At 35.5% G+C, this 10,823-nt stretch overlaps 1 protein-coding gene across 1 annotated transcript; it reads right to left on the bottom strand.

Moving 5' to 3' along the window:
- Positions 1-9,906: 9,906 nt before the first annotated feature.
- LOC127102149 (uncharacterized) lies at positions 9,907-10,512 on the bottom strand. Its single transcript, XM_051039554.1, has 2 exons — positions 10,230-10,512; positions 9,907-10,118 (listed from the first exon to the last, which is right to left on the bottom strand). The coding sequence occupies exons 1-2, from the start codon at positions 10,510-10,512 to the stop codon at positions 9,907-9,909; spliced, it is 495 nt and encodes a 164-aa protein (XP_050895511.1).
- Positions 10,513-10,823: the final 311 nt, after the last annotated feature.

Below are 10,823 nucleotides of genomic sequence, written 5' to 3' on the forward strand. Positions count from 1 at the left end.
CCTCTCAAACATTTCGGGACAATCCTTAAGATCTCCTTCAAGTGCTTCTGCAATCTCTTCAACTCGATCACAATCGTATGTATCTGCGCCACTATAGTTTGAGGCATAGGTCGTACTATCCCCCGGTTCAACATTCTCGTTACTTTTCTCACCATGCAAATTCCAACATGTATAACTTCGATCAATTCCATGCCTCATTAGATGCGATGTCAACTGAACTGCGTCAACCCGTTTCCCATAACAACAACCCAAGCAAGGACATATCATTCTACTGGGGTCTTCGGCGTGCGCAACAGCAAACTTAACGAATTCTGATACCCCATTCTCGTACTCTCTCGACAATCGATTGGAAGACATCCATGTATTATCCATTACTAATTAGAATAAACAAAAAACAATTTCAAAAGAGAAACCAAAAATGGGATGAGACAAAACAATTTCGCTTTATTGAGTTAGTCTCTGTGCAGGGCATTCATGTCTCCAACAACAACCCAAAACCAAAACAATTTTGGTTTATTGAGTTAGTTTCTCAACATTTTCAGATATCTCTGACTTCAATAGCATGAGAATGTATGAACCATGCATTAAGCATTAGTGGTATACACTAATTTGTAGCATAGTTATATATCATCATATAGTTTTTACAAAAGATAAACATTGACTAGAAAATATATATGTAGAATTGTATAATGGTCTAACTGAAAGCTAACAGAAGAATAGTCGACTCTAATTTACTCTATCAAATAACATCCATACCTAAACTTCTTAAGTTACTAGCTACGCTATGTATGCTAGAATAAATACACTCATAAGCTGCATAGTGTACCTTTGATTGGTAGAAGGTGTTTTAGATATTGATGCCTCCTTTTTCTACATCGAGAAACAAATGGAACAGTTGGTGAAATTTAACCCATAATGCCTAGTCTCCATTACTAGCATTGCAACACAATAATTATTGTTGAGAATACTCAATAAATGTATGAACCAAGAAAAATGAAACCAAAAATGAACAATAGCGAACGTCAGAAGAGAAACCAAGTAATATGAAGATTAGAAAAATACCTATGGTGTCAAAATCGAACAGCTAACAACGAATTAATAGAAGGAGGAAACGTCGTAGATCTAACAGAGGTGGAAGGAGAACGCCTTAGAAGTAGCGAAAATCGTAGCAGTGAGAATCCTAACGTGAAAAAGAACGAAAATAACAGAGAGTGAAATAACAAAATGCGCAGTATGTTATAATTTTAATGTTTACTAAAGGGGACCTTAGAGGGCGCTTGTGGAAAAAAGCGCCCTCTAAAGGGGGCCTAAGAGGGCGCTTATGAAAGCGCTCTCTAAGGCTTTCCAAAAGCGCTTTATAAACTGGAAATGCACATGGACTTATAGAGCGTTTTTTTAACAGCGCCCTCTAAGGGTAACCTTAGAGGGCGCTTTCTAAAAAGCGCCCTGTATTGTTGTCCCTCTATCTCCTCCTTATTTTTTCGCTTCACCTTAGAGGGCGCTTTATTACAAAAGCGCCCTCTAAAGTGCGCTGTCTATTCCAGTTGTTCGCTCCTTATTTTTTCGCTTCACTTTAGAGTGCACTTTTGTAATAAAGCGCCCTCTAAGGTGCGCTGTCTATTCCAGTTTTTGGCGTAGTGAATTGATCCAAGAAAAATTAGGATTGGGCTTTCCATAGATGGAATGAACCCATTTGGTAATTTGAGTACTAACCATTCTTCATAGTTTGTTCTTCTCACAATTTACAACCTGTCTCCTTGGTTATGCATGAAGCGCAAGTATACGTTGTTAATTATGATGATTTCTAAACCAAAACAACCTGGAAACGACATAGATGTTTATATAAGTCCATTAATTTAAGATTTAAGACTTTTGTGGGAGGAAGATGTTGACGTTTATGATGCATATTCTGGTGAGAAGTTTAACACGCATGCAATTTTATTTTGCTCAATCAACGAATTTCCTGCATATGGTGATTTGGTTGGATACCGTGTTAAAGGACGTAAAGTTTGTCCTATATGTTAATATAATACCCTTTTTCACCAACTTGGGCATCAGAAATTTCTAAAACCCGATCATCCTTATTGTAGATTGTGGAGAGCTTTTAACAGAGAGTGAGAGTTTGATATGGCTCTTAATCCTTTAATCAGAAATGAAGTTTATCAACGACAAGAACACATTAATGTTGTTTTTGGAAATAAAAAGAAAAAGAGCTAGTTGAGAAAAATATATGGAAAAAGAGGTATGCATTCTTTGATCTTCCATATTGGTATAGTCTCGATGTAAGACATTGTCTTGATGTGATACACGTGGAGAAAAATATGTGTGATAGTTTTATTATAACAATTTTAAACATTCCAAGAAAGATTAAAGATAGTAATAATTACCATCTAGATATAACGGTGATGGGTATACGAAAGCAATTGGCTCCAAAAGAATTAAGAAAAAGAAATTATCTACCTCCGGCATGTCACTCTCTATCTAAAAAGGAAAATAAAAGTTCTTGCGAGTGTTTGCATGGTATCAAAGTTCCCCAAGGTTACTCATAAAACATCAATAAACTTGTATCAGTTAAGATCTCAAATTAGTTGGCTTAAAATATCATGATTGTCATATCTTAATGCAATAACTTCTACCAGTGGCTATTTGTGGCATCCTTCCAAAAAATGTAAGAGTAATTATAACCAGTTTGTGCTTATTCTTCAATGTTATGTGTAATGAAGTTCTTAATTTTAAAAAATCAGATGAATTAGAAGATGAGGCTGCAAGAATCTTGTGTCAGTTGGAGATTTATTTTCCTCCATCATGTTTTGACATTATGGTTTACTTACTTGTTCATCAATTCAGAGAAATTAGATTTTATGGTCTAATTTATTTAAGGAAGATGTATGAAATAGATTGATACATGAAGGTATTTAAAGGATATACGAAGACTCATCACTGACTAGAAGCTTCGATCGTTGAAAGGTACACCACAGAAGAAGCTGTTGAGTTTTGTTCAAACTATTTGTCGGAAGCAGAGTCTATAGGAATTCTAAAGTCTCGTCATGCTGACAAATATGAAGGTAGATATACTAAAGATTTAAATGTTAATTCAATGGCTCATGATGTAGTTCTTCAAGCATATTTGTATATATTGAATAATCTTGATGAAGTTCAACCTTACATAGCTACTCACAAAAGACTTGGGAATAAAAATTATCCCCGAATGAGTGATAAGTCGTTGTTCACAAAGCATAATAAGAAATTCATAAGTTGGTTTAATGAATGGATTTCTAATTATGATAGTACATCCGAGATTATTAAATGGTTGTCTTACATGCTAAAATTTAATGTGATAATTGGGTCTGCATACAACATTTTTAATATTTCTTTTTCTATAAAAGAAAAAATGATCTTAGTACAATGCAAAATAGTGGGGTTATGGTTGAGGCCGAATCCATGTATTTCTCTAGTTAGAAAGTTGAGAATCATATATTGGCATCTAAAACGTTCTATGGTATCATCGAGGAGATTTGGGAGATTGACTATGTTATTTTCAAATTGCCTTTATTTAAATAAAAATGGGCTCCTAATAACAGCAGTGTACAAACTGATGAGTTAGGATTCACACGAGTTGACCTTGGCAGGGGGATTCATATGACCGAACCACTCATCATGGCTACTCAAGCAAAACAATTTTTTATGTGACATGCCCTTCAGACTTATCAAGTATATGGTCAATTATTCTTCAAGGAAAATAGATTCCTGATAGTGATGAAAATTATGATTTAAATTTTGGTATTCCTTTCACTCCTTCTTATGCAACACAAGTTCCTACTTCATATGAAGAAGTTGATATAGATGATGCACATGCTATTCGTAATGATCATGAAGAAGGCATATGGGAAAATTAATAAGTATTTTTATTCTTTATTCATAATTTATTGTAAATTATAATTTCTAAGGTTATTTACTAACAAGTGTTATTATTTGAAATTATAGGTGTTTAAAGTCAAGACACCAAGAGACAAGACAACAAGACACCAATATAATATTATTTGATGTAATGATATATAAGGTTATTTTATGTCATTTTGGTTTGATGTAATATACAATTTTGGGTTCTTAATGCAATTTTGTCTTTGATGTATACTAACAAGTGTTATTATTTGAAATCATAGGTGTTTAAAGTCAAGTAACCAACCAAGAGACAAGACAACAAGACACCAAGATACTATTATTTGATGGAATGATGTATAAGGTTGTTTTGTGTCATTTTGGTTTTGATGTAATATAAAATTTTGGGTTCTTAATTCAATTTTGTCTTTGATGTAATAAAATTACATCAATTGAACAAAGTCAGACAAACAAAAAAGAAATGGTGAGAATACACCTTACAAATGTTAATGGTAAAATCAACAGCAAGATGATAAACAACAACAATCTTAAGTATATTATTCACACAAAACATAATCACAATTGAAATTTATTATGCAAATGTTAATGCCACCAACTATTTCATCAATATGCATGTGGTACCGATTTTTGGGGTCAAAGGTATGCTACTGATTTCCCATGTCTCTTGTTCCTCTTGAACTGTGTCCCTATCTAAACATGACACCGTCATGGTTCCTCTTTGAACATGACCATCATTGGACCAAATTCCTACCTAACTCCAAAATATATGCATGCATGATCATGTATAAAAGCAAGCATGTAACTCAATAATCATCACAAATCATTATCAAAATCACCATCCTCAAAATATCATCATCAAAATATGGTTCCACTCTTGGACCAAAATATTTTCAATCATAGACCTCACTGTTATCCCACTGGATTACTAATCTCCAAAATGTAATTTTAAAATAATTATTATTCATCTCAAAGGAGTAAAGTTATATTATTACTCAACAACTCAAACTCATCAAAATTACTGAGAAATTCTCAAAAATTCATTATATTAGTTATAACTCAATAGAGTTCTCAAAAAGCTTCAAAAATAGCTCAACAATAACTTTCAACTCTCAAAATGACCATAGGCTATCCAAAAGTACTCTAAAGTGTTTCAAAAGTGCTTTAAGGGCAACTTTTCACATGAGATAACTCTATTGGACTCTAAGGGTTGACAATTCAACTCAATTTACTTAAAAGTGACCTAAGGTTACCAAGAGGTCATTCACGTCAAAAGTTGCTTAAAAACCAGCGAAAACTCTCTGAACTCGAAAACTGCTGAAAATGTCCTAAACCGCCCGGACCCGCCGCACGGCCCGAATTTCCGTTGTCGCCGCCCTCCAACCGCCACCGCGATAACGTCGCCGCCAACGAACTGCAATGTGGCTTCCTTTGGCATGAATCGCCGCTGCGGCACCTGTCGCGCGACCCTGATTCCTGATCGCCGCTATATTGGCACGACCTGTCGTACAACTCTTATCTGAATTCTGATTGCCATCGTCTAATGCATCCCTCCACCGCGCGACCCTCCAATTTGCCGCCGATTCGCAGAGCGGATCCTTCCGTCGCCTTGCGAAACAGCCTCCCCCTCCCCCCAAAATCCGATTTTCCAATTTTTTTCTTCAAAATGGCTGATTTTTTTATTTCCGTGAACAAGTTCGCGTCTTCAATTTCGTAAAAAGTCGAGTTTTTGAAAAAAATAGGTTTCTGGCCATTTGGAAAAATTAGGGAAGCGTATCGAAAATCTTATTTTCACAATAACATACCACAATTCACAATACATCTCATGTTAACACATGTTATAACAATATCATACAACAATATACAATTTCATCATAACAAATCATTTACGGTGACCATATGAGATTTATCCCAAATCCCATTTTCCCACCAAATTATCACAGAGAAACTAAGTTATTTATCGATCAATGTCAATAGAGTTTTGCCCAAACCCTATTTGGTCAAATATATAATAGAAGAAAATAGAGTATAGCCATGGCGCTGATGGGAGGGTAAGGACCCCTCACCATCCTGGTTGCCTATTGTCACCCACCAGTACAGAAATTTCCCCTTACCTTAGAATTGAATAATATCTTAAGCTTTTGGATATGACTTCTCCTTCCTAGAGCTTCTTAAGGTTCTTTGTCTCTTTCTCTGTTTTCCACTTTTACATATTAGACTAAATCTCAATTTCTCTTTTTTCCCTCTATTTAAATAGCCTAAAAAGGTTTTTGTTAATTCTCAGCTCTCCCTTAACTCTTGACTATTACTCCCTGACACTCAAATTTTATTAAACTTCTAATTTTACCCCATAAATCTCAATTCCTATATTTATATTATTTTAATTAAATAGAAATTTCAATTAAATAAATATTTTAACAAAAGTTCTCGAAAATTTGAATTATCCTTAATAATTCTATTTTCTCCAATTATTACTAAATAATTAAAATTATCTAATTATCTCTAATAATTTAAATAAATTCTATTTTATTCCTACACTCTATATTTACAGTAATTTCAAATTTACTAAAATATCCCTAAATCTTTCAGAACACCAAAATAACCAAAATTTAGACATAAACACTCCAAAAATTAAATTAAATATTACTTAAAAAATCGGGGTGTTATAATTTTCTCCCACTTATAAAGATTTTCGTCCTAAAAAATTACTTGGCAAAAACACATCCGGATAAGATTCTTTCACCCGGATCTCCATCTCTTAGGTCATGCTACCCCTAACAGGTCCTCCTTAAACAACCTTCACTAGAGCAGTCTCTTTATCTCTTAGTTGCTTCACTTCTCGATCCTCAATCCTCATGGGTGACACCGCGACAATTAGGTTATCCCTCACTTGTACATCATCCATTTGGATTATATGAGATGGATTAAGAATATACTTCTTGAGTTGGGATACATGTAAAACATAATACATATTCGAAAGAGATGGTGGCAAGGCCATCCTGTAGGAAACAAATCCAACTTATTGGGTAATCTGATATGGACCAATGAAGCAAGGAGTAAGCTTTTTAGTTCAGCACACGTTCAACACTAGTCACATGAGTGACTCTCATAAATACATGGTCACTTTCTCGGAACTCAAGAGCCTTCCTTTGCTTATCATGGTAACTATTTTGCCTACTCTGAGACGCCTTCATCTTCTCTTGGACCATCTTCACCTTCTTAGTTGTCAACTGCATAATCTCTGGTCCAAGTACAACACTCTCTTTAGACTCATACCAACACAAATGAGTCACACACCTCCTCTCATACGAAGCCTCAAATGGTGTCATTCCAATACTATAATGGTAGTTGTTATTATACATAAATTCGATCAATGGAAAAAAAACCATCCCAAACACCTCCTTGCTCTAAGACTAAGCCCTCAATAAGTCCTCTGACTGGATAGTTCTCTCAGTCTAACCACCAGTCTATGGATGATAGGCAGAACTCAACCTCAACTTAGTACCCAAACCCTCCTGCAAAATCTCCCAAAACTTGGACATGAATCCCAGGTCTCTGTCAGATACAATACTCGACGAAATTCCATGCATCTTTACAATCATAACAATATAAATGTCAACCAACTTCTATAATAGAAAACTGATCTTAATCGAGATGAAATGCTACGATTTCGTCTGTCTATCCACAATCATCTAAATCGCATCAAATCATCTAGGAGCATTTAACAAACCGGACACAAAGTCCATCGAGATACTATCTCACTTCCACTGTTGCATCTGTCCAGACGGCTTCTAATGCTCAATTTTCTACTTTTGGCAAGTCAAACACGCATAAACAAACTATGCAACACCTCTCTTCATCCTTGGCCACCAAAACATCATTCTTAAGGTCTTGGTACATTTTAGTAGCCTCAGGATGAATACTCAAACTACTTCTACGATTCTCCTCCAAAATCGTCTTCTTAAGTTCATTCATATCATGTACACAAACTCTATTCTGAAACTTTAAGATCCCATTCTTGTCAACTCTAAAGTCTTCATCTTCATTTTGGTTAATTGATGACAAAAGATCAACCAAAGCTACATCCAGCTTCTGACCCTCTCTGATCTCATCAAGAAAACCACCAGCCAACTTCAGCATTCCCAACCTCACATTGTCAATAGTCACCTTGCACACCAAGCTCAAATCTCTGAGTTGCTCAATCAAATCCAAATCTCTAGCCATTAATGCTGACGTGTGCAAGGACATATGACTCAAAGCATCTGCTACAATATTGGCTTTATCGGGATGGTAATTCAAACTAAAGTCATAGTCCTTTAAAAAATCTAACCATATCCCCTATCTCATATTCAGTTCATTTTGATCAAACAAATATCTCAAACTCTTATGATCAATGGATACTTCGAATCTATAACAAAATAAATAATGTCTCCACATCTTCAACCTAAATATCATAGCTACCAACTCTAATCAGGAGTAGGGTAGTTCCTCTAATGAATCTTCAGCTATCGTGAAACATAAGATACCACCTGTCCATTTTGCTTAAGTACCCTACCTAAACCCATATTGGATGCATCACAATATACCATAAAAGGTTCCTTCAGGTCTGGTAATATCAAAATTGGCATTATTAAATTATTCTTTAGTTCCTAGAATTTTTCTTCACACTGGACATCCCACACAAAAGCTTGACCCTTTCGATTTAACTGAGTCAAAGATAGAGCTAGCTTCTAAAAACCCTCGATAAATATTCAGCAGTAACTAACCAACCTTAAGAAACTTCTGATCTCAGTAGCTGACTTCGGAGTCTCCCACTGTAGCACTGTATTTACCATAGAAGGATCAATCGATATACCACCACTGGAAATCACATGACCGAGAAAGCTCACTTACCGCAAATAGAACTCACATTTGGATAACTTTTCATACAACTTCTTATCTTTCAAAACCTAGAGTATAGTACGGAGATGCCCTGCATGATCTTCATTTGTTTTAGAATACAACAAAATATCATTAATAAACAGTACCACAAAGTGATTTAAATAGGGATGGAAGATCCTATTCATATACTCCATAAATACACCTGGGGAATTAGACACACCGAACAACATCATTGAGTACTCATATTGACAATATCGTGTCCTAAACGCAGTCTTCGGGATATCTTCATCCTTCACTCGGATATGATGATAACCGACCTCAAGTCAATCTTACTGAATACACAAGCTCCTTCCAACTTACCCATGAGGTCATGAATCCTAGTAAGAGGATATGTTTTCTTGATAGTAACCTTGTTTAGCTGGCGATAGTCAACACACAACCTTATACTGCCGTCTTTCTTTTTCACTAATAACATTGGGGCTCCCCAAGGTGATACACTTGGTCTGAAAAATTTCTTCTCAAGTAGTTCCTCTAATTGACTCTTTAGTTCACCCAATTCTGCTGGACACATTTTGTAAGGTATCATCGACATGGGTCTAGTATCGGGTACTAAATCTATGGAGAACTCAACCTCTCTCTCGGGTGGTAGATCTGTAATGTCATATGGAAACACATCTAGAAATTCACACATTACAAGCAAATCATCCAATGTCGTTTTACTATCAACTTGAAAAGAAGAAAACATCGTAAACATTTGGGCTTCCTCTTTCAAGAAATCTTCTACTTGACTAGCAAATATAAACTGAGGATCTTTATCTTCCATGAACTCAAGACAATATAAATACGGTTGAACTCTAACCACTTCATCCCCAAGATAACATCAAGTTGACTCACTAGTAAGCAAACTAAGTTAATACCAAAGTCCCTACTGTATATTGTCAAAGGGCAATTCAGACAAACCAACAAAGTAGTCACCGACCCATTAGCTGAAGTATCAATGACCATACCTCCATTCATAGCAGACATCGTAATAATCAATCTTTTCACACAATCAACTGATATAAAAGAATGTGTCACACCAGTATCAATGATAGTAATCAAAGGAATATCATTAATAAAATAAGTACCTCAAATCAAACTATCAGATTTTGAAGCCTCTGCACCACTGAGAGTAAATACCTTTCCACTAAATTTCACATCTTGAGTTTTCATGGGTTTCTGAAACTGTGTACTAATATGATCAATCTCCCCACAATTGAAATAAACCATAACAACACCCTTGCATTCAACAACTCTATCTCCTGCCTTCATACATTTGAAGTATAATATTGCAGTACACTCTGAAACACGATGACCAATTACCCCACATTTGAAACACTCGATAGGAGCAAGAGCACCTCACCCACTTTGACTATTACTACCATTATTCCTCTGCCGAAACCTCTATTTACCCTTACCGTCTAGAACAACATACAACTTTCTGCATTTCTGATTACCGTTCCTCTTATTACTAACACTTTTGTAATGAATAAATTTAGCACGATTGTCTTCATCATAAATATGACATTTATTAACTAGAATAGAGAACTGGAGAATCTTCTGGTATCCGATAAACTGCTTAATCTCTGGGCGAAGTCCACTTTCAAACTTGATGCATTTGGACCCTCCAACTTCTACCCCATTGTAATGAGGAAAGAACTTAGACAACTCTTCAAATTTAGTAGTATACTCCATAATAGACATGTTCACTTGCTTAAGCTCAAGGAACTCAATCTTTTTCTTGTTGCGCGCATTAGCCGAGATATATTACTCTAAGAATGAAGCTCTGAACACAGCCTAAGTAATCTCAATACCACTAGCTTCTAACCATTGTCTTGCATTATCCCGCCAGTATTCAATCTCTTTTGACAGCATATGAGTACCATAAAGAACCTTTTGAACGCATTCACAAACCATCACTCGGAATATTTTCTAGATCTCTTGCAACCAAACCTAAGCACCTTCTGGATCACACCTTCCCTTAAAGTTTGAAGAATTGTTTCTTT

This window comes from Lathyrus oleraceus, chromosome 7 (assembly GCF_024323335.1).
Source record: "Lathyrus oleraceus cultivar Zhongwan6 chromosome 7, CAAS_Psat_ZW6_1.0, whole genome shotgun sequence".
In the NCBI taxonomy this organism is placed as follows: Eukaryota; Viridiplantae; Streptophyta; class Magnoliopsida; order Fabales; family Fabaceae; genus Lathyrus; species Lathyrus oleraceus.

Bases quoted from the DNA above. Each gene is read 5' to 3' on its own strand.
- LOC127102149 (XM_051039554.1), bottom strand. From the start codon at position 10,512: ATGGAGTATACTACTAAATTTGAAGAGTTGTCTAAGTTCTTTCCTCAT. The intron at 10,119-10,229 runs GTAAATAGAGGT...ATCGTGTTTCAG, and splicing joins TGTTGTTCTAGACGGTAAGG to AGTGTACTGCAATATTATAC.